Source organism: Vulpes vulpes, unplaced genomic scaffold (genome assembly GCF_048418805.1).
Source record: "Vulpes vulpes isolate BD-2025 unplaced genomic scaffold, VulVul3 u000000657, whole genome shotgun sequence".
Lineage (NCBI taxonomy): Eukaryota > Metazoa > Chordata > Mammalia > Carnivora > Canidae > Vulpes > Vulpes vulpes.
The window spans coordinates 594764-619622 of NW_027325810.1; the positions used below are offsets into that span (position 1 = coordinate 594764).

A 24859-nucleotide genomic window follows, 5' to 3' on the forward strand; every position below is an offset into this window, starting at 1 on the left:
CGTCTCCTCCCTGTTATTTTTACTTGAGGGCGGTTATTCCCGAAGCGCAGGTGTCAATAGGTATTGTTTGAAGAGAACAGTTTCAAGGTCAAGTAAGCCTGGAAAACACAGTTAAATATTTTTTTAAAGAAATTCTCAACGCTTTGATGTGATAGTGGGCACCTACTAGTTATGTATTATGGAATAACAAGTCACACACACACACACACACACACCCAATTAGAATTAGCCCCTGATTTCCAGCGCTTAAGTATCTGGGCTTGGCTTAGTCGAGTGTTCCCTGGGCTTGGCTTAGTCGAGTGTTCCTGGCTTGAGGACTCTCACAAGGCTGTAGTCAAGATGTTGACCAGGGCTGCAGTCATCTGTCAACTTGGGGCCGGAGGGTCCACTTTCAAAGTGGGTCACTCACGTGGCTGGCAAATTGTTGCTGCCTATCGGCAGGGCAGCTCAGCTTCTCGCCACACGGATGCCTCCCTAGAGCTGCTCGGGTGACCTTTGGACAAGGCAAAGGGCTCCCCAGGGCAAGTTATCCAAGAGAGCCAGAAGGGACCACACTATCTTCTGCGACCTCGCCTCAGAAGTCACGTGTTATGGTTTCTGCAATATCTCACCGACTGCCCGCAAATCGGTCTTATCCACTGTGTGGGGCTGTGTTGGCACCGGGAAGGAAGGGACATTGAGGATCGTTTTCCAGGCAGGCCAGTGCAATGCTTTATGAATCCCCAAAACGTATTTGGCAACGACACTATTGCTTGGTGAAGACACTAGGATTCCGAGGTACACCTGGGGTGGGGGGTGAACCGCCACGGATGGTCACACCCGGGACCAAGTGGCTTAGAGCATCACAGATAGAGGGGAAGACGTGTGTGTGTGGGAACAATGCTGGGAAACGGAGCCTGAAGCCTCCCTGGGGGCCGCGGGGCGGGTGGAAGATCTGTGAGGCTGAGCTGAGCCCCGACCTGGGTCCACTCTGCAGAGGATCCCTGCTTCAGAAGGTGCCCACTGGCCTGCCCTGCCAGTCCCGAGTGATCTGGAAGGTCCAGGCTCTTGCGAGTTGTTTGCTCCCTTTGTCCTAAGTCAAAGATACGATAAAAAAAACACCCTCAAAAATCACAGGCTGAAAAGAGGAACCTGTCAGGAATCTGTAAAGTCTGGAGATGGGGACCATCTGGAAGGCCCGGCCGTCCCAGGCCCGAGCAGTCTTTGCCTGGGGACCCTCCAGGCTATTCCCAGCCACAGGCCTGGCCCCCACCGCCTGTTTTGTGCTGAGAGGACAGTAAGGTCGCTGGGGGGGGGGGGGGTCAGGCCACCAAGGCCCCGCGCGCCCCTGATCCATCTAATTCACTTGCACGAAGGCCTGTCTGCAGGGCCCTCGGGCCCAGGTGGGCTCCCTGGAGGAGGCTCCGTGCATCGCAGCGGGGAGGGGCGGGAGCGGCCACGAGGGGGCACCCTCTGAGCTTGCTTCCCGCCCCCGCCCCCGCCCCCGCCCCCAGCAGCCGTCGGAAAGGGGAGGGGGCGGGGAGGGAGCCGAGGCCGAGGCCGAGCCCCCCCCCCCCCCCCCCCCCCCGGCCGCGGTACTTAAGCGCCGGGACAAAGGCGCGCGGGTCGGCGCCGGGAGCAGCGCGGCGGAGGCGGCGGCGGCGGCGGCGGCGGAGGAGGAGGAGGAGGAGGAGGAGCAGCCGCGCCCGGGACCCCGAGCCCGGCGGGGGGAGGCGGCGGCGGCGGCGGCGGAGGCGGAGGCGGAGGTGCCGGGGCCCGCGGCTGCCCGCTCTGCTTCCGGGGAGCGCGGCGGATGGCGCGTCCCTGACGGCCCAGGTCATGGCCACCGCGCGGCGGACGGTGCTGGGCCGCGGCCTCCAGGCTCTGGGCTGGGCCGTCCTGGCGCTGCTCTGCGCCGCGCACGGGGGGCGCCGGGAGGACGCGGGCGCTGCCTGCTACGGCGGCTTCGACCTCTACTTCATCCTGGACAAGTGAGTGCGGCGCGCGGCGGCCGGGGGGATGCTGCAGCCTGGGCCGGGGGGATGCCGCGGGGGCTGGGGGGACCGGGGGGTCGGGGGGTCGGGGGGGCCGCTGCAGCCTGGGCTCTGGGATGCTGCCGCGGGGGGGTCGGGGGCACCGGGGGACCTCGGGAGACAGGGGGAGCTCGGGGGTCGCTGCAGCCTCGGCTCGGGGATGCTGCCGCGGGGGCGATGGGGGCCGGGGGACTGGGGGGTCCCTGCAGCCTGGGCTCGGGGATGCTGCCGCGGGGGGCTGAGGGGCTCGGGCTGCTGGGGGGGGCCGGGAAGCCTCGGGGGCGCTGCAGCCTGGGCTCGGGGATGCTGCCGCGGGGGGGATGGGGGCCGGCGGTGCTGGGGGCCGGGGCCGCTGCAGCCTCAGCTGGGGGATGCTGCCGCGGGGCTTGGGGTGACCGGGGGCGGGAGCTCGGGGGGCGCCGGGGGGGAAAGGGGGGTCCAGCCTGTTGGGGGGTTTCGACCTGTAGCTCATCCTGGACAAGCAAGTGCCGGCGCCCCGCGGCCTGGGCTGGGGATGCTGCCGCGGGGCTTGGGCCGCAGGGCCCCGGGGTGGGGAGGTCCGGGGGGTCCCGGGGGCGCCCCCACCGTCCGCTCCCGAGCCCGCGGGGCCGTCGGGGGGCCGGTCTCCGCCTGGCCTTGTGGGCCCGGGGGGCCCGGGGGGGGCGTGAGGATGCCGCAGGCCCTGCCGCATCTGCTGGGGAGACCCGGGGCCGCGGCTGCAGGGCGGCTGGAGACACAGGCCCCCCCCCCAGCACCCGCCCCGCCTGCGCCCGCTCCGGGCCCGGCCTTTGTTCCTGGGGCGCAGCGCGGGGGGCACAGGGGCGCGGGCCTGCGGGGCAGCATCCCCCCCCCCCCCCCGGGGCATTGCGCGGGTGGGCTCCGGGGAGGACAGCGGGACCCCCGCCCCCAGGCCTGGCCCAGCCCCTGGGGCGGCCGAAGCCCCTGCCCTCTGCCCTCTGCTGAGCCCCGGCCCTGGGGGCCCGCGCCCCACTGCCCTGCCCGGGCTCCCGGTGCCCCCGAGGCCGCGCTCCAGCAGGGGCGGGAGATGCATTTCACAGACTGGAAAGTATTTGCGAGCTGGAAAAAGAGCCCTGCGAGTAAGCTGGCCCGCGAGACACCAAATGTGCTTTGCAGTCGCCCCTGGAGTTTCAGTTTTCCGTAAGGGCTGTTTTGAACTCCAGATTCTTTGGATGGAAAGCGAGATCTCCTTCTTGGAGATTTATGAGAAGGTGGACACTGAAAATAAGCTCCAGTACCGAAAAAATGGGATTTCTTTTGTTGCTTCTAGTGGCCGGGAGCAACAGCTCACAGATTCAGAGGCTGTGTCTGAAAAGGCAGAGGTGCCCATGGTGCTGCACCTTTCTTTTTTTTTATTTTTTTTCCCCTCCCCTAAAAGGCCATTTCTGCAGGACATACAGGAAGACTTGAAAAAAAAAAAAAAAAGACAGAACCCCTAGGGCCCTGAATGGAGTGCTTCCATACACAGTAGAGAAAATCAAGTTCTCCCCAAATTAATTTGAATTGAATTGAACTTTTAAATCAAAGTTCTGCAAGAATTTGTTTTGGTGGTGACAGGAATTTAACAAAATGATTCTAAGTTTATCTTAGGGAACAAAAACCTGGTAAAAACAGTTTTAGGAAAAAAAGATAATGAAGACATGCTGAGGCCTGCAAATATTAAAATGTGCCATAAAGCAAATTATTACAAACAGGATGGTAAAGGCCAAAGAACAGATAGGCAGAATAGAACATCGAGAAGGAAATCCAGGAATATGAGAGCATTTAGTGGAAGGTCAAGTCAGTGGGGAATTCATTTCTTATTTTAAAAAATGTTGGGGCGCCTGGGGTGACTCAGTCGGTTAAGTGTCCAACCCATGATCTTAGTTCAAGGCCTTCCTCTCGGGGCCCTCATGCTGGGCATGGAGCCTACTTAAAATAAAGAAGAAAAAAAAAAAGATTCTTGGACAAATGGTAACATGGAAAAAGAAAAAAGACTAGGTTTATGTCTTACACCACACACCAAAATAAATTCCAGAAGGACTGAAAATTTAAATGTTTACAATGAAAGGATGAAACAACCGGAAGAAAATTTAAATGGCTATTACTGTAATCTTAGGCTTAGAGCTTTCAAAACAGGACAGAAGCAATAAAGAAAACTATGAAGATAGTTAAATAGACTCAAATTTTCCATTTCCATAAGTGAAAAAATGCCAGAGATAAAAGATAATGAAAAGTTACAACAACTTTGTGACATCAATTGATCCTTAAAGATTGGTCTTAATATAGAAAAAGCAGTTTTAAAAAGATGACCCCAGTTGAAAACAGGCATGGTACATAAATATTTCACAAAAGATACATGAAAATCAGTAAACAAGCAAAAAATTTCAATTTCCCTAGTCAAGAAATGAAAAAATTGAACAAGATGTAATTTTTATTAAGTTGGCAAAGATTTTTTTAAAAAAATTACCATGTTTGATATTGGCCAACTTGTGGGAGGAAGGCGCTTTCATATCTTACTAAGGAAAATATGAGTCTGTGTAGTCTTTCTAGGCCGTCCAGTGGAACTTTCTGTGATAATGGAGATGTTCTCTACCTGCTCCGGCCAGGTGTGTCTACCTGCCATACGTAGCTATTGAGCGCCTTGACCTGCGGCTAGTGTGAATAAGGAAGTGAACTTCTTATATTGTTTCTTTTTAATTAATTTTAGTTGAGACAGCCACATGGGGCTCCTGCATTGGATGGTGCAGACAAGAAGGTGATTTGGCAACATGTATCAAAGGCTTTTTTTTTTTTTTTTTAAAGCGGGGGAGCTCTATCTACTTTTCCATCCAAAAGGAAAAATCCAAGATGGTCTCAAACAAGTGACTCTATGTCGTTCCATGTTGACTCTATGTTTATAATAATACAGCTGAAAGTTACCTAAATGTCTAACTATTTATTTATTAAGTGAGGCATGATACAGCGTAGTGTTGACATGCTTGCCGGGCATGCTCGTCATGTACCCTTGGGCGAAAATACAATCACCGATGCTACGTACATTACGATTCTACTTTTTTTTTTTATTATTCATTTATGATAGTCACAGAGAGAGAGAGAGAGAGGCAGAGACATAGGCAGAGGGAGAAGCAGGCCCCATGCACCAGAAGCCTGATGTGGGATTCGATCCCAGGTCTCCAGGATCGCGCCCTGGGCCAAAGGCAGGCGCCAAACCGCTGCGCCACCCAGGGATCCCACGATTCTACTTTTGTAAAAAAGCTAAGGACACACGTGTATTTCTGGATTTACCGAACAGGCAATTGTATTTCTGTCTAGAAGATAAGATTTTTAATTTCTTTTTTGGGGTGTTTTTCTGAACTTTCAAAGTTTTCTATGATGAGCATATGCTACTTTTATATCCAACGAAAAGAAGTCACTTTGAGCTTTTAAAAAAAGTTGTTTCAAGTGTGAGGAGGTTGTCTCACCAGCGTGCTGGGCTCCCAGCATACGATTGTAGGGGCTGCTGCTTCTTCACTATCTAATCCCGGAATAAATTTCCAAATGCATCATAGGATACGGTGCAGGACGTTAGGGGGCCCCGAAATGCTCCAGGAAGGAGAGAATGCGGCCCCTGTGCACGCGCCCACCTGTACGCTTAGATGCGCCCCTCTGGCGGCTTTCGGTTGTCCTGTGGCTGAGGCAGGAGTGTTCGCTGAATGAAACAGTTGCTGGTACTCGGTGGGGTGCGCGCTCCTAGCTTGCGATCTGGGTCCCGGCTGATTTATGGGATTGTCCAACTCAGAGCCCGGGATGGGCTACAACGCAGCGATTGCCTAGAGGCCCCGGGGGGATCCCTGAAGACACGGTGACCCTAGCAAGAACCTTCGACGGTGCTGCCCAGCACCCAGGCTCAGCGAGTAGAGGGGGAAGGAGCGCGGACTCACCTCGGGCATCCGAGATTCTTTGCCCGGCGGGACAGGCTGCAGGCCGAAGCCCCCGTACAGGGGACCTTTCTGTCCCGGCCCTCAACCCTTCTTTCCCGGTGATGGCTCTCTTCTTTTCCATGACATTAGAACTCAGCTCATTCCAGGTGTTAGCTGGGTGCATGTGGCCCGGAGAGGACCCACATTATACATCTAATGGCCCGTCGCGTCCTCTGAGCGGGGCGCAGGGCCTGGTGGTGACCCCCAACTTCCGCGGTACCTGCCGGGCCGCACTAGCGCTGGCCACCGGGCTGCTGCCCCGGCTCGCGAGGCTTTCGACCGACGGAATTCCGTGTTCACCTAAACATGCTTCTCCGGTTGCAGACGCTGGGATCCAGTCGGGGATCGGGGATCGGGCATCGGGGGTCGCGTTCCCAAGGCGCTCGCAGCAGGGAAGCGTCCAGGCGCACAGGCTTCTCCGAGACAAAGGACAAAGGCCTCCCGTTGGTGGCCCGAGCGCTCCCGTCCTCTCTCCCAGGGTCCTCCCCACGACACCCTTACGGATCCTGTTGGTCTGGTTTATAAGAACGATTGGTTACGGGAGTGGGAGAAGTGGACTCTCCGTCGCGGGCCTCGGGAAGGGCTGGCTGCGGCCTTGCGGGCCCCGGACTTCAGACGGAGGTCACCGTCGGTGGCAGCGGGGGGGGCAGTAAGCACCACAGAGCCCCCTCCGTAGGACCTTCCAGAGCCACAGCCTGTGCCCCAGATCTACCCTGCCGTCCGTGGGACCCCCCACAGGCCCGGCGCGTGCTCCTTCCCCAGCTCCTCCTGCTGCTCCTTCCCATCCGCTGGCGCCCACCTTTGCCTTCTCTTCTCCCCACTCAAGGGCACCCCAGGCCGTCCCCGCCCGCGGCCCCACGCTGGCACCACAACCAGATGACCCCCTAGTGGGGTCGGTGTGTAGGGCCAGGGCTGGGCCTCACTGTCCAGGGCCAGGGGCCCAGCACAGTCCTGTGACCCGGGCCTGGGGATGTGGCCACCAGGTGTGGCATCGTTTTCCGGAGAAAACGCCCCTGGTTTCCCAACTACCAGCTAGAAAAGAGACCTTTAGAGTCAGGAGCCAGGTGTCCCGACTCTTGCGCATCCTCACATGTGCCCGAGGATGACCCTGCTCGGTCCCGAGGCAAGCACTGGCATTGTGGCTGGAAGGCGGGTTCAGCCCTGGGGTTGGGGGGCTGCTGGCCACGGGAGAGGCCCCCCGGCACATGCAGGCCCCCTAGACGGGCTGGGGGGGTTCCAGGCATGAAAAGGCCTGAGTCAGGGTTTCAGTAAATGACAGTACATAAAGCATCACGGCATCACTTAGTTGAGGAGCTCCTGTTCCACTCTCAGACCCGCCTGGGTTGACTGCAAGTTGGGGGGACCCCAACCCCGTGCAGCCCTGGGGATCTCCAGCCGGGGGGCTTAGCTGATGGGTGGGCCTCCAGCGTGCATGCGGGACACCTGAGGACGACGCGCTGCCAGGGCCCATACGTGTTCATTTGCTCAGATTGTACCTGATGGAAAAAGGAAATCGGACCCTATACGTGCGTTGGAATTCACAGGGGTAGCAGTTTGCAGGACTACTTAGGAAGAGGGCTTCGGGAAATGAAAACGCAAAATGAGCTCGGAATAAGGAAACAAAGAGCCATTACAAGGTATTTTGAAAATGCTACAATAATAATTCTAAAAGGCATCATTAAAAAAAAAAGTTTCTCAGGGGCTGCAGTCTTCTTTCTTTCCTTTCTCTTTCTTTCTTTCTTTCTTTCTTTCTTTCTTTCTTTCTTTCTTTCTTTCTTTTTCTTTCTTTCTTTCTTTTGTATTGAAATGGGTTTTATGGATGTTTCTCCAGTTAGGTTCCAAGTTTGGAGAGGACTTATTAGACTAGGTAATAGTTGGTAGAACTGCCTTCAAATTGGGTCAAAAATAAAAGTAGATATGGCGTAAGTGTTTTGTTGTGTATTTCTGTCTGGGCCAGCCAGGTAATTACCTCCAGTTTCCTTAGCTGGGGATGGTAAAACTCAGTGTCAAGCTGAGAATAGAATCCAGGAGTGTTGGAGGAAGGCGCCCTTCCTAAGATAACCTGTAATCATCTTCAAGTGCTAAAGGGCTCCCAGAGGTCCAGAAACAAACTCTGGCAGCCTTAGCAAGACTTGGCTGTCACATAAATGCAAATGGGATTTGCTTTCTGCTAATTTAGAATGTGTGTCTGTTTTTGATGTGTGGCCAAGAGACTGGATTTTGCCTTTCCCAGCGATCGCTCGGCAACAAAAGACTAAGTGGATATTTGGGCATTTCCTGACATTTCCCAGACATGCCAGTCTTATACTGAAAAAAAAAAAGGGGGGGGTGTGGGAATTAGGTTTCATATGTTTGGCTGATTCTTTCATTCATTTGACATAAATACTTTCTCAATTCCAATCACAAGTGTGTACTCAGAGATATGGATAACTCCGTGTCGATTGCAGGCAATGTCCTGTTCTGGGGGCTCTAGGGAATAAGCAGTCCCAGACTATTTGCTTTTTAGGCAGAAGGACTCAGGGCAGCCAAAGCTCAAGGCTCCTGGAGGATTTGGGGAAGGGGGCAAGTAAAATCGATTTTAGACCAGCAGTAAGGAAAAATAATAAGTGACGTTTACTGAGCCCTTGCTACCCGCCAGGCACTGCGGTGAAGCACTTTGCCTGTATTACCCCGTGTAATCTTTACAACCACATCAGGTTAGTACAGTCATGAGCACCATTTGACACATGAGGAAACTGAGGTTTAGAAAGGTCAGCCAAGGTCACTGTAAGTGGTGAAATTCAGCCTCAAACCCAAGCCACTCTGACTCACGATCTATGCACAAAGATGAAAAATATCTAAACATGCAAAAAAGAACACCGTATCTATCGGGATCGGTTAAGTTCTGCTGTGGTAACAAACAATCCCCCCGAATCTCAGTGACGAAGAGCAACAAAGATCTAAACCTTTGGTTATAATCTCTGCCACTCTGCACGTCGGAGGGCGGTCAGCAGGGGCTCTGCTCGCAGTGGTTGCCCTGGGAGCCACGCTAGTGGAGATGCCTTCCTAACCCCAGCTTCCACCCTCACAGCTACGAGGGAAGAGGATGCTGAGGGTCTCTCAGCTGGGGTGATGAAATGCCCCCGTGGGAACTGCCAGGCATCCTTCCACTGACAACCTATTGGTCAGAACTAGCCACTTGGGCTCACCCTATGGAAAGAGGGTGAAAATTTTCATCTTCCCACGTATCTAGAAGGAGAGGAAAGCCAGATATGGGTGGGCATTAAAAACCTCTACTGCAAACCTGTAATTATACACCGCTCTGGCCTGAGTAAGCAAGAAAGGAGTAGTCACTGAGAGAGGGCAAAGATCCATAAGGCTGATGGGAAAGGGTTGGTTTTGAGCTAGATCTTGCATTTATTCATCAACCTGGGAGTACTGTCCAACATGATAGTTCAAATCTGCCCATATGGCAGTAACTGGCTCCTGCTCTCTTCTTCCCTTCCCGCCCACATCTTCGTGGGCAGGGAATTAAATTAGGTTAAATGGGAAGCAGAAATGAAGGTTAGACAAGCTTCCCTGCAACCCTTGCATTATAGGAATATCTGAAAACTAAGAATCTCTTGTACCATAGTTTATGGAATATCAGGACTTTGAGCGGCTGGCAAGGGAGGGCAGCCCCCAGGACACTACAGCACTGCAGCCGCTGAGCCGAGAGGATGTCAGGGTGTTGCAGAAGCTGATTCAAAGCTTGAATCAAACACCAAATGTGTTTCTCCGTGAGGTTTCTGTCTGTCAGCATTGTTGGTGGGACTTTTTTTTTCCTTGCAGGGCACGGGGCACAGGGGGTGCTTAGCATTTCTGATCCCTCTGTAAATGCCCTCAGCCTTCCTGGTCATTGTGATAACCAATCAGTTAACGCCTCTGCATTTATTTCTGAATGCCTTCCTGTGAGCTTGTACCACCCAGGTTGAGAAACCCTGGCTGAAAGATTGCAGGGCAGAGCAAAGACGCCAACGATGTTGATTCCTAGCACCCCTGGGCGACATCTGAGCATATTTTCTGGAAGAAATGAAAAGGTTTCAGTGATTAGGGCCAGTGGAAATCGTAGACCTCAGAAGTGAATGTGTTCAACCAGTAGTTCCCAACCAAGGGCCCCCCCAGAACCTGAGGAGGCCAGGGCGAGCGTGTCTATTTTGGAAAAGCCTCCCAGGTGATTCTGATGTGGGTCTTTCCCTCCCACAATAAGTGGTGAGATAGAACAGGAAGACAAGGGAAGCTGCCCCATGATGATGGCTTTTCTACTCTATGGCGAGGATGCAGCTGAGGCAGCAGACACCCCAGAGCTGGACTCCAAGCAGAGTTCTTATTTGAGACAGTGGCAGGAAAGCCCCACTGACATGGAGAAAGAAGAGCAGAGGTCAGATAGGCCATGCGCTGCCCCTTCAGTGTGCCCAGGCCCTATCACGGGTGCATGCGTATCTAAGCCATGGCACTTGCTGGGATAGTCCTTAGTCCCCTTTCTGTTAAGACCTCATGCATGAAATGTGGTCCCAGGGCCTCATGGGAGTAAACCAAGGCTCAAGCAGAAGGGTTAAGAGAGCCAACTTCAGAATCAGACATCTCTGGCTTTAAACACCAGCTCAGCCTTCTTACCAAGCTTTGTGACCTTAGTGAAAATTACTTAGCCCCTCTGAACCTCAGTCTTCTTATCAATAAAATAGGTATTAAAACTCCTGCCTCGTGGAAGTGTTGTAAATCATATTAGATTAAAACCTTTAATGAAGCATTTGGTATGTGAGTACCCGGAGGACAGATGGTAGTGGTAATGATGCTGCTGGGGGTCCTGGTGGTGGTGGTAATTACCCGTGTAGAGAAAGGATGTGGTCCTCCAGCAAAAGACGCCTCTAGATTCTGAGCGGAGCTGCCTGCTTAGGGGAAGGAATATACCGATTCAGTGCAGAATTTTCAAACTGTGCCAAACTTCTGGAATTTCAAAATGCCCAAGAGGTCCCTGGTTCTCAAAGATTTCACAGTTTAATAAAGAGACAAAGGGCTGGGGAAACAGTTGATGAAATAATTAATTTTGGTTGACATGAGAGAGGTTTAGGAGGCTTCCTGTAGGAGGTAGCTTTGGATCTAGGATTTGAACATTCAGCGGGATTTTGCCAGGTGACCAAGTTAAAAAAAAAAAAAATTCTGGCAAAGGAGTAACATACAGGAAAGTAAAGTGACCCACATCCCTTGTGATGTAAGCATGACAGGGAACGTGACAGGGAAAGAATCTGGGAAGAGTGGATTATTCTCATGTCAGCGATAGGTAATAGGATTAAAGTTTTCTACAGAGAACAGTAGGAGGCTTATGTGTGTTTTTTATCTATATTTCACTTCTTGAAGTAGGAATGAGGAAAAGAATAAATGAAATTGAGAGCTCTTTTGTTGTGAGGAGCTTAGGACTTGATTTGCATGGGATGTGGGAGAGGAAAGCATTGAGAGGGTAAGGAATAGGGTTCAGAAGGAAGGAGGGCTCGGTGTGGACGTGTTGAGTCTGAACATGTGGAACATTTGGGTGGAGATGCTGAGTCGGGAGTTGGATTCATACACTGAGATCGAGAATAAAGTCTTGAGTGGTGTTAGCCCAAGGGTAGTAAGTCAAAAATGTGAATACGAATAATAAATAATATCTAGATAACATCAAGATAATATCAGGATTTTTTAAATGTCAGGAGTTTAATGACAAAGATGGCCAGGATCCAACCTTAGAGGAATTGCTAACAGGAATGTCTGCACCAAGGAAGAAACTCCTCTAAATAATGCCAAGAAGTTACCAGAACAGTCAGAAAAGAACCAGCAAAAAAATTGTGCCACTGAGGCAAGGAGAGGGAATTTCAGTGGAGGGATGACCCATTGTTTCCCCCATAACATCATCTCCCCTTCTTCTATTTCTAGTCTTGGTGATTGACATCACTGCAAACCCAGCCACTTAGACCAAGATCTGGGAGTCAACCTCGTTTTCATACTGAGTTCGCTTTCCCAAGACCTTGGTGCCAAAGGATTATGAATCCTTTCATAATCATAATCATAATCATAATCATCCTGCCATCACTTTTCTCATACAAGAGAACGTAAATGCCAAGTTTACGGAAACCATACAACAAATAAAAATGATATATCCTATAACTAACTACACACCAGTCAAAATAATAAAAGGAAATTCAAGATGTCATTGCACAGCCATAATCTAAACACTAATCAATAAATGCATGTCCCAGGACGTTACTGGTTTATGCTCCTTGTCCCAGCACAATTATTAATGGCTTCTTATTTTACTCTTGAAAATGTTTGTTTGGATCTTAAACTACACGGCCATCCTGATTACTAATTGTCATAAAAGACATTGTCAAAGAAACAAAAGGGGAGACTATTGAAGGCCAAACTGCTGAAGCTCCTTGCATGCTTTACTCCATTAAAATGGTCAACCAATTCAGCACTCCTGATTCCCAGCAAGTGCCTCAATTTTAAGCCTTTCCTGGTATACCCACTCCCAAATTCCAAATTCCCATACAATTTGTGGAAATTTTCTGGTACTTCCCGCGATCTTGGCACCTAACACTATCAATTGTAACTGTGCATTTCCTGACCCCTCCGTGGGGAGGCACTGTTGCATAGGTGTTAAGGGCACAGGTTTAAACACCAGAAAGGGGACTATGAACATGATGTTTAGACTAAAAGTGGACTCTAGAACCAGACACCTGAGTTCAAATTCCAACTCTACCACTTAACTAGCTGTGTGTCCTTGAGCAAGTTACTAAATCTCTTTGTGAACTCAGTTTCCTCATTTGTAAAAAAAAAAGAAAAAGAGAGAGAGAGATAATATTATCACAGAGGGGGGGTTGTGCCCTTGCACAGAATCCTATGAGCATGTAGAAAGTGCTCAGAAGTGCCAGCTACTATTACTAAATGGCAATGCATGTAGAGTGCTCAGCCCAATGCTGATGCTTGGTAAATACTTAAGAAATATCAAGTGTTGGAATTATTAATCTTTACAGATTCAGAAGGACCTACTAGGCATTCAGAAATCAGTTTGTTGAAACAATAAATACTGTGCGTTGTATTTATGCATATTATAAAGGCATCCAGCAAAATGAGAACTGAGAAAGGCTGTATGCTTCAGTAGAAATAAAGGCATTGGTGATTTTTGGAAGTACACTTTCAGGGCATCATAAATGATGAAACTAAAATTTAATGACCCGAGGCTCTTAGTGGGAGATAAGAAAGACAATTTGTTTATGACTTCTGAAAGGGAGTCTGAACACACAGCTTCTCCTTCACCACCTACCCCACTATCTACAACTGCTCCATCCCTCTAAAAGAGAAAGTCTTGAGGAGGCAACCGGGGGAACCTACATCAGATCCAAAGACTAAGGACATTGACATGCAGCACACTTGTAAGAAATTCCACCAGACACAGAACAGATGGACGGAGTTTGAAGGAGGTCAGCCAGGATCTACTTTCAACTCTGTTGCCAAGTTGTAGAAAACATGTAGACGAAGATTTGGAAGGAGCCCCAAGAACAATCCCAAGTCTGGAAGTGAATTTGAAGTGAAGAGTGGGACATAAGAGGGATGAGAACCATCTCCCTGGAGCCCTTCTGCACTGTGCAAAAGCAGCTGCGCTGGATAATCAAGGGGCAATTAAGCCACAAAAGAGAGAACTCATGAGCACCGGCCATCTTCATGACAGTAGTTCTACCCAGCTTAACTGAGTCCTCCCCATAGATCCTGGGTCTCCAGGGAAATGGCACGTTTGATTCTATGGATATAGTGGTGGGGCTCAGGAAAGATGTCAGCTATAACAAAATATGAACCTGAAGTAGAGACCAGGCCAAAAACTCCTGCAAATGGCAAGCTGGATGGATGTAACCATGTCCAAAATGCACACACAAACCTTGCAAGGATGATATTTATCTGTGGGAAATGATGAGTGTCCACTCCGTCCCCTACTCTTCTCTAAGTGATGGAACAATAACATAAGCCTACTTAAACCATCAAAACCAACTCCCTTCTCAGATTTGAATTCTTAGAGAAGTTTATAAATGTGTGATGAGGAAAAAAAAAACACAAAACTACTTGGGAAGCAAATACCAGACCCAATTACACCTTAACCACATTCAAGGATGACAATAGGGCCGACTATACGATTTCAGCAACTTAAACAAGGGATTAAACAAAATTCCCAAGGTCCAAGAAGAACGTATATACAGAAAGAATTTTCAAAGCAGAAGAGGTCAGTTTTAGCATTGTATGTTTTATAATTTCAATGGTGTTGAAGAAAATGAGAATTTTATGAAACATAAAATATGGATGTGAAGACAAGGAACCTAGAACAGTTAATAAAATATGAAATAATAGGGAAAGATGTAAAGTCACCCTAGAAGCAGTAAAGAGCAGAACTGACAATGCAGAAAATGAAATAAGTGATGAAGGCTTCTTTGAGAAATTCTCCAAATTTGAATAGGGAAATGAGTTAGGTAAAGATGAGGGAGAAGATGATAAATAGTGAATGACAAAAATAGGTATCCAATATACCAGATAATTCCAGTTGCTAAAGAATAGTCTAGAAGAAACATTCAAAGAGTGGATAGAACTTTCCTGATTTAAGAAAAACCTGAAAATGAAGATTGAATAGGCTTACCAAGTAGCAATCAAATGTAATTAGCTAATTAAAAGAGATGAGTACTTGGGCATTCCTTGTGATCATTTTTAATTTCAATGACAAAAGAAGAATTTTATGAATGGAAAAGACACAGGTTACCTGTGGAGGCTCTGCAACATTAAATGGTGGAGAATTTTGATGGATAAATTTATGGCCTAAAATGTTGTATTTATCAAAGATGTTCCTTACATGTGAAAAATATAGAAAAACATTTTCAAACAGATATGAATTCTTCTAAAAAGGAGAGTAGGGATAATTTTCAAGAAATTACAAAAAAAAGTGAATCAAGTTTTTAAAAAAATCTTTAAATGTAATAGTTATTAGTTAAAGGAAGTGATAATGACCAGTGAAGCCAGTTAGGCAAATATATGTCTAATTAGTATTGTCAGTAAATTTTCAGATGATAATGCATCAACAAACAAGAGCATCCTGTCCTGAGAAAGGGACAAGCTGAAAATAAGCTTTTGGAGAGAAAATATGCTATTTCTGACTATTGAAATCCATTGGAAACAATGTCCACCATACTGAATATTGCAGAAAGTAAATTCAGTTCCTCAGAAGAAACTTTTCCTAGAACTCAAGCAGAAAGAATACAGAAGTGAAAATGATAGACAAGAGGTAAGTAATACAAAGCCTAGGAACGGGATATGTATACACACACACATATACACAATAATATATATATATATATATATACACTATACAAAAACTATATACACTATATTTACAATAAAAATTCTAGGAAGAGAAAAGAGAACTTTTAGAGGACTTACCAAATACTCAGCCTTATTATTTTTTAAAGGATTCGCCAAGTACACAACCTTTGATAAGTTCTTAAAATATATGATGAATAGCAATGTCTACATTCTTCCAAAAAGGAAAGAAAAATAGGTTTCCGTTCCCCTGCAAACAAAAAAAGCAAGACTCAGATTGACATTAGATTTTTTTTTCTCTTTCGTCTACAACATTAAATGCTCAAAAGAAAACCTCAATAATTATAGAGTCTGAGTGAAATGTGGCATTTAAATTCCATAGCAGGCTTTTTCAGACATAAAAAATTCAAAATGTATGTCATCCACATACCCTCTCTGAAAAAAACATCACTTGAAAATATTGACATCCAAGTGGAGAATGGCAAGAAAAAGATATGGTATAAAAGAAATAGAAGTAATTGGCCCTGGAAAAGTTAATATGAGGCTATGCAATAAAACACAAAAAGGAATAGATTCTCAAAAGAAAAAAGGAAAAATGTAAATTTTTTACACAGGATAGAAAAAAAAAATGCTCAATACTACATGCATATGCAAAACAAATAAACAAAAGAAAACATGTAGCTTACTTTTAGCTCCCAAACTCCTTCTTCCTCTCAAGTCTCCCTACTGGGTAGTGGGAGATATGGAAATCCCTAAATTTTGAACCATAATGATAGTAAGAGTCTAATAGTGGTGATTTTAAAAAATTCCTTTAGGTGAAATTCTGGATCTTTGCAATTTTGCCCTTCCCCAGTAGAATCTGGACATTGAGAGGGACTAATTTCCCTTTGTGAGTAGGTCCTTTGGTTTTGGACCAGTTGGTTTTGTGGAAAGTTCTATCACAGAACAGAAAATTTTAGTATTATACTCTTCCAGAAAACAGAAAAACAGAAAGTCTCCTAATTTATTTTAGAAAGGTAGCATATATCTGGTACTAATATCTACTAAAGTAGACAGGTTCATATGCAAAACTCCTGACCAAATTGATTAAAAACTTTATTTTTAAAATTTTTTTTTTAAGATTTTATTTATTTATTCATGAGAGATTCAGAGAGAGGCAGAGACCCAGGCAGAGGGAGAAGCAGGCTCCTCACGGGGAACCTGATGCAGGACTGGATCCCAGGACCCCGGGGGCGCGACCGGAGCCAAAGGTAGACACTCAACCTCCGAGCCACCCAGGTGCCCCAGTTAGAAACTTTAAATCCCAAATCAAATGTCATTAAAATAAAACTAACAGTGGAGTAAAAGCATAATATACCAACACCCAGTAAAAATTATCCTAGAAATGCAAGAATGCTCAATATTTAGGAAATGTATTAAGATAACCCTCATCTATTCTTGACCAACAAAGATGAAAACTAACTTATTTTCTCAGCAGAATCTGAAAAGACATCTCTCTGAATAATTAAGCACTCAAAAGGACAGAGAAGGTCTGAATAATAATTAATGAAGCTTGAGGCGGGCACGCGATGTGATGGGCACTGGGTGTTATACGCAACTGATGACTTCTTGAACACTACATATGAGACTAATGATGTGCTCCATGTCGGCTAATTGAATTTAAATAAAAAATAAAATAGTGAGGTTGTTTTAATAAATAGATTTGAATCCTATACTTCACAGAGAATAAACTTTCTTTTTTTTTTTTTTTTTTTTTGAGGATAAACTTTCAAAGACCCATGAAATATTAAGTCACAAGGAATGGCTCCATATATATCCTAAGGGACAATTTTTCCAGTCCACATTCTCAGCAATAAATAACAGGAAATGAGTAGCGAAAGTACCCTAAAACCTCAGCTACCAGGAAAAAAATATAGAGTTTTTTATATTATCTTGTAATGAGGAAAACTGAAAGAAAGTCACTGTCTAGGCTAGAGGTTGGTAAACTATGGCCTGCGGATTGTTTTTGTGGATAAAATAGTACTGGAGCATCACCACACCTACTTTCGGTCTGTCTTAGCAGTGGCCACCTTTGTGTCACAAGAGCGGGTTTGAGTAGTTGCCATAGGGACCATGTCACCCCCGGAGTGTAAAATGTTTACTGTCTGGCCCTCTATAGAAAGCGTGCCCACCCCTGAGCTAAGAAAACACTTGCACCCCAATAGAAAAGGGGCAAAGCATGTGGATGGCAGGGTCAGCGTCAAGGGCCCGAGACCTGGGCCGCCACCCAGGAGCCCACGCTCACAAGGGTCAGGCGCTTAGATTAATGCTCTGCTGTCACCATCTTGAAATCCTTAGTAATTTTTTAAAAAGGGGAGCTCCGTTTCGTTTTGCGCTGGATTCTGCAAATTATGTGGTTGGTGTTCATTGATACTCGATGTTTTTTAAGACAGAAAATGAACAGCAAATACGAAAAAAATCCGTGGCATGTAATTGAATACATCCAAATAAAAATTAGAATGAAGACCCATTTCCCTTTGTAAAACTTGCAGATATTTCAGGAAGAGATTGTCCCAAGTGTCCGTGCCGGGGAAGGAAGGGAGCACTTGAGGTCTGGCGGCTGGGACTTGACTGCTCACGTAAGTGGGCAGGGAGCCCGCGATCCCGGGTCCCGCGGGCGCACCGTGCTCCCAGCGGGATGCTTGGCGCCCTGGGAACGGGAGGTGGAGTCCCTAAAACCATCCTTAGGAGGCAGATGCTGGTATTCCCGTCCACAAAGGAGCAAGCTGCCGTGTAAGAAAGCAAAACCTCTTGTTCAGATGTCACACTAGGAAATGGAAGAGCAGGAGCTCGAACTCCCATCAGAGTCTGGACTCACATGAGCACGCACCAAGGCCGTGCTCTAACTGCCGGGCTGAACAGCCTCAAGAGCAGATGGCTCCACAATTCTGTGTAAGGAAACGCAGTAATTACAAATATATGTGTCTCGGAGTAGGGAAAAAAACCTATTTTCACTCTACTTGGAAATGTAGAAAATAATCTGCAGCTGCTTTGTTTATCCAAGAAAGACCCTCCTGCTGGGTGCAGGTACGGCGAGGAGGGGAGACGACTTTTTTCCAAATTGGAATTCTTAACCCAGTGCAAGAATTTAAACATTCAGTAAACTTAGGTTTGGGGTTTTGTCCCGCCCTGCACCCCCCTTCTCGGACCCATCTGGCTTGTTGCGCCCCTGGACATGCTCGCGGAAGGGGCCTCTGACTTCCTTGGCAGCCACAGGACTGACCGGACCCTTGTCTGCTCACCATGGCCTAGTGGTCACCCATAGATCACATTGGTGCCTTTGGCGGGTACGCTGGGGGGTCTCACTTATCATATCCCACGTTTTAATGATAGGAAATACCTTTTGAACAGCTGCCCAACAACTACAATTTTGTATCGAATTTGACCAAACATGCCAATAATTGATATCAGATCATATTTTAGGTTTTTCTTGGTGTGCGTGTGCTGGAAAAGACAAACTAGCAGAGGTTAAAGGAGTACATATTTCACTCATTACATCATAATACCCTTTTGATCTGCTCCACCAGAAAAAAATACAGTTTACATCTCTCTCTCTCTCTCTCTCCATTACTTGCACATAATTGGCCAGAAGTTTCACGTATTACTTTCTGTTGCAGCATGCGATAGATCCTAAGATTTCTGTTCCGTTCCATTTCATTTTGTTTTTAATGTTGGCAACGTCCCACCCAAATGATTTCCCAAATCACTAATACGTTGCATTCTACAGCTTGAAAGTCATTGTTTTTACAGCCATCTGTCAGATTGACTAAAGGGAGAATCCGTCACGAGTCGGTAGGACGGGGCTGGGCATCCTGGACTGGGGTCTCTGCCACACAGGCAGGAGCCCCCAAACTCCAAGGGCTCAGTGGCTTGGTTTGGGTCTGGACTGGTGTCTCAAGAAGTTGGAATAGAGGCAAGAGTCCAGGTTAAGCTTTTGAAGCAGGAGGGAGGCTTGGCCCTGATCCCCGTTAGTAATAGGAGGATAAGGGCTAAGGCCTGGGCTGGGTTTAGGGCTCTGGCCAATTGGAGCCCAATGTGAGGTTAGGAGGAATGAGAGGAAGGCCAGCGAGGAAGCTGGGGAGCAGAGGGAGGAGGCCAACGAACGCCGGACCTTTGACGGACGAACTAATTGCTTGTCCCACTCAGTGGCGCCTGAGGCTGTGCACCCGTCCAGGATTAGCGGGGGACCTGGGTGGGTCACTTAGGACATCAGTGACTTCAGCTGGGTGGGGCCAAGGAAAAGTGGGACCGTCAGTTTTGTAATTTCCATCGCTAGAGCAGCTCCCTCTTCCAGGATTTAAAGACTCGTGGGTGATGGTTCCAAGTACAAGCTCTGTTTTCCCTTTCGTCTTATTCTAACCCATGTGCAAAGGAAGGAGGGACAGTCGAAACTCAATTTGGCCCACTTGATTCTTTCTGACTCCGGTTGTGTGTGTGGCTAATGGAAAGAGCCTGTGTTTTCTAAGGAGCTTAACCGCAGGGAGGTTTGGAAACTCACATAAGCACAAAAGAATGTATTTCAGAAAACAAATCGGGATGAGACTCGGAGTTCTTCTTTTGCTCCTACTCTTTGCATATTAGACCTTTGGAAGTAATTAAGCAGTAATCTGAGGGCAGTGCTAGGTTCTGTGCGGAATCTCTCGCTGGGAGCTCACAGTGAGTGCAATGTCGCAAAAATTTGTTGACTTCTGAGCATGTTCCAAATACTGGAGAAGTCGTAGAAAAACAAAAATAAGTGAGAAATTTTGGAGCTGCCCCCAGCAGGTACCTTCTTGTGGAGCTAGTAGTGAGGACTGGTAGCTTTGCCATCCCATGATCTGGGCAACCCTTCTCCACACCAAGTCAGAAGGTGGTGTGAGAAGACATTGACTCTGATTTTTTTTTTTTTTAAGATTTTATTTATTTATTCATTAGAGACACACAGAGAGAGGCAGAGACACAGGCAGAGGGAGAAGCAGGCTCCCCTTTAGGGACTCGATCCCTGAACTCCAGGATCATGCCCTGAGATGAAAGCAGAGCTTAACCACTGAGCCACCCAGGCGTCCCCAATGACTCTGATTTTCAGTAGACCCAGGTCCGTTGAATGGACCTGCAAGCACAGAACTCTGCAGAACTGTGTTCAAGCAGAATTTCTGGAGGCCACTTGAATTTCAAATTTCGCTGAGGCTTGCACTTGTGGAACCAAGGCACAGAATCCCAAGAAGGGGCCTGAATCCTCCACACTGTAGATCATGGAAATCTTCAGGGGTTAGAATTGCATTTGAGCTAAGATTTAATTGAGTCAAAAACAGGGATCTTTCACATCTGCTGATTTTCCAGAACATGGGCATTTGAGCTCTCCGACTACTGTTTGCCTAGCAACTGTGTCTCAAAAGCAGTTTAAAAAAAAAAACACAGAACAGAGTCCAATGGGGCATTTCCAAGTACTACATATATCTGGACTAAGAAGGCGTTTTTATTTCTACCTTGGAACTTTGGTAACAATGGCCGGGTGAACCATTACTGCCTGAAGATAACATCAGGACCCGCTAGCTGGGATTTTAAGATCATTAACTCTTAAACAGGTTGGCATGATAAATGAAATGTTTCCCATATTGTAGGGTGGAGAGAAGCTGGAGTTGAATCTGCCCTCTCCACTTCCCCATCCAACACCCTACTTTTCCAGGCTGTGACCGGGAATTTACTTGGGTCCTGAGGGTTGAGAGGAAGCCAGCGGTCCAAACATGGACACATCACCCTGGGGCGATTGTTCTAGGAGTAGCTATTAGGGCAGATTCCAAACCAGAAAATCAGTTTATAAGGCAAAGTGCAGATGAGACATGCTTGTCTTAATAGAACATCCAAATTGAGTCAAAGACCCAACATATCTATCCCTGTGGGAGAAGGACAGAAGTTTAAGTGAGGTCACAGTGAAGAGCTTCCAAGGCTCCATGGATGACGTATTTAGAATTAAGGATTAGGGAATCTAGCTATGGCCAGTGGGTGGTAATGAGGCAGAGGAGCAGGACCGTGGCACCAGGCAGGTAAGCCTTTTGCTCCTGCAGATTTGGATAAACGTGAGCACCACCCCCAATGAGCTCACCTCCATGCTAAAACCATAAGCACCCGACATAGGGCTCTTTCCTTTCCCAGGGTGCAATTTAATCTTGAGGTGGGAAAGAGTGTGCATGTGCGGGGTAAGAGACGCAGCAGCTCCTTTGGTAAGTTTAGGCCCCTTGGGATCCCCTGGTAATCCAGAGAAGAACAAACCGGTTTGGATTCCAGAATCTTAGAAGCTACATTCATCCTCAATGCTTAAGGGAACAGACTATGTACATCTCAAATGTGTCCCCAAAAGGGTATCTATCCTATATAATTGTGTAAAGAATGATCATGTGTAAATATGAAACCACAAACTTCAGCGGTCTCAGGGCCATTATTAGCCGAGTTGGGAAGGGAGAAGCAAGCCTGTCAATCTCTCCTCACCTCTACTTTTGTCTTCGGGGTCTCATTTTATTTTCTTCTTGAGAAAATACAATGCCTGCCCATTAGCAAGAAGGTTTCCAGATAGATGCGGACTTTTCTTAACACTCGAGGATATTTCTTGGATCTTCCTCTGTACCCAGCATTCACAGATCACAGGAATTTCACCAAACCGTATACATTTTACGTGTCAGTCAGATAGAAGACTAGTGAAAACGAAGTGTTTTATGAGAGTGTGATAGTGTGAATTATGATCGAGTGGCCCTGGGTAAGTAAAGGAATGCAAATTGATTTGTGGCTGTTAAGTAAGGCCAATCCTTGAGAATGAAGAAATGGCACCCTGAGGATTTACCCGAGACCTCTGCCCTTCACGCAAATAGCCAAGAATAGTCCCTTCCGTTCTGGATCGAGTCCCTATTTTACCACCACTTGGCCCCCTCGGCTCCCAGGACCACTCCCATGCTGCAGGACTTCTCTACTAATAAGGAACTCAAACTTGGGATGAAGTATGGGGATTCCTCTCTAATCACTAAGCATCTCACCCTACTCCTCAGACAGTACTTGTGCTGCAAAACATGACACTGCATTTCGGAAGAGGGCCCAGATGACCAGTGTTCAAGGAAATCTCAGTGGGAAGGAGCTGTAGGATTCTAGATTGGACTATGGCTTATCGGCCATGTGGTGCATCTTCTGAGGCTCTTACCTAGCATTGGACCCTCACCAGGACCCCCAGGACCAGACCATCTACCCCCATGGCTGGAGGAAAGCAGCAGGGACCAGTCTTTGAGATTTTTAGTATTCAGTTGAATCCTGTCCAGGAGGATGGCCAGGATTCTTTCTTTCTTTCATTCTTTTTTTTTTTTTTTAAAGAGTTTATTTATCCATGAGAGACCCAGAGAGAGAGGCAGAGACACAGGCACAGGGAGAAGCAGGCTCCCTGCAGGGAGCCCGATGTTGGACTTGATCCCGGGTCTCCAGGATCAGCCCTGGGCCGAAGGCGGCGCTAAACCGCTGAGCCACCCGGGCTGCCCATGGCCAGGATTCTTTTTTTTTTTTTTTTTTTAAATTTTTTTTTTTTTTTTATTCTTTATTTATGATAGTCATAGAGAGAGAGAGAGGCAGAGACACAGGCAGAGGGAGAAGCAGGCTCCATGCACGGGGAGCCCAACGTGGGATTCGATCCCGGGTCTCCAGGATCGCGCCCTGAGCCAGAGGCAGGCGCTAAACCGCTGCGCCACCCAGGGATCCCAAATCTTTTTTTTTTTTTTTTTTTAATTTATGATAGTCACAGAGAGAGAGAGAGAGGCAGAGACACAGGCGGAAGGAGAAGCAGGCCCCATGCACCGGGAGCCTGATGTGGGATTCGATCCCGGGTCTCCAGGATCGCGCCCTGGGCCAAAGGCAGGCGCCAAACCGCTGCGCCACCCAGGGATCCCCATGGCCAGGATTCTAATGAAAGAGGATTTCCAAAGGTTTCCAAAGGTTAAAAGCCCAGGGCTAGTATATGCAGTTCTGGTGAGCTCTTGGGAGACTCCCAGCTGCCACTAGGTTTCCTTGTTGGCGATTAGGTAGTCCCATTCACCAAGGAGCTATGCTCTAGAGTCATTGACCCATCTGGGAAGGCTCCTCAGGTTCATGCGGGGTCACAGGAATCGGCTGGAGCCGTCTGAGTACCAAACCCAGAGTGTTTATCCAAACGAGGGCGGAAGAGCTGGTGTCCAGCTGGCAAAAGATCAAGAGGCTTCCTTGAGCAATAGAGGCTTCTTCTTTCCATGCTCTTCTTTCTTCCATCGAACAAGCAGGTTGATGCTGGAGAGGCAAATATCCTAAAATCCCTCAGAGAAAAGCATGAAAAAGAAATGATTGCAACCCAACATCAGAGGATAATGACTGAGATGGACGGGGTGCCCTGAGAGCATGGGGCAGGGGCAATGAGCCCCATCTCTGTTGGCCAAGGCCAAGAGGCAGAGACTGCTTTGAGCCTTGAAGAATGAGTAGGAGTTTACGAGCGTAGACTTGGAGTGTCCCAAGCAGCTGGAATATGTGTAAAGGCGGAGAGGCCAGAAAGGAAAAGGTTTATTGGGAAAGGTTTATTTTTTTAAGAAGGAGAGGTCTCTACCTCCCTCCTCACCCGGATCCCCGTCCCCATCTGCCCATCTCCCCACCCCTTACTCTGCAAGGCTCTATCCTGCTGCCACAGGAAATTGCTTGTTCTTCCCCCAAACAATGGTTTAAATATGTATTTCTGTATTTACTAGAAGAGTTCAGTGTTTTTCAAATGCTGATTTACTATCCTTTGGGGGATTGCTTGTTCAGATCCTTTTCTATTTTTCTATTGTTTGCCTTTTAATATTCACTTGTGCCAATTCTTTACATATCCTGGGCACAAAGTTTTTGCCTTTTTTTATTTGTTGCAGACCTCTTCTTTCACTCTTTTCTTGTCTTTGAACCTGTTTACGGCACCCTTTTGTCATTCAGAATTGTAGATACTTCATGTAGTCAAAATTATCCTTTTCATAAAAAATGATTCCTACTTTCTGTACCTAGCTGGAGAAACCCTTCGCTAACCTGAGGACAACCTGAGTCTCCTTTTATAATTTGCCCAGTGGATTTAAAGTTTTGTTTTTTCCATTAAGTTTTAAAGATTTTTTAAAAATTTACTTATTCATGAGAGACACAGAGAGGGAGAGGCGGAGACAGGCAGAGGGAGGAGCAGGCTCCCTGCAGGGAGCCCAATGCGGGACTCAGACCCAGGACCCCGGGATCACGCCCTGAGCCAAAGTCAGATGCTCCACCACTGAGCCACTGGGTGCCCCTCCCATTAGGTTTTATTTATTTATTTTTAATTATAAATTTATTTTTTATTGGTGTTCAATTTGCCAACATATAGAATAACACCCAGTGCTCATCCCGTCAAGTGCCCCCCTCAGTGCCCGTCACCCAGTCACCCCCACCCCCCACCCAGTCCTTCCACCACCCCTAGTTCGTTTCCCAGAGTTAGGAGTCTTTCATGTTCTGTCTCCATTAGGTTTTAATACG

At 47.6% G+C, this 24859-nt stretch overlaps 1 protein-coding gene across 1 annotated transcript in view; it reads left to right on the top strand.

Moving 5' to 3' along the window:
- Positions 1-1719: 1719 nt before the first annotated feature.
- The window catches only part of ANTXR1 (ANTXR cell adhesion molecule 1), a 168587-nt gene continuing 145447 nt past the window's right edge, over positions 1720-24859 (top strand). Inside the window, exon 1 of the mRNA XM_072746172.1 lies at positions 1720-1970. Within this exon, the coding sequence (XP_072602273.1) occupies positions 1819-1970 (152 nt within the window). The 5' untranslated portion in view covers positions 1720-1818. The remainder of the gene's footprint in view (positions 1971-24859) is intronic.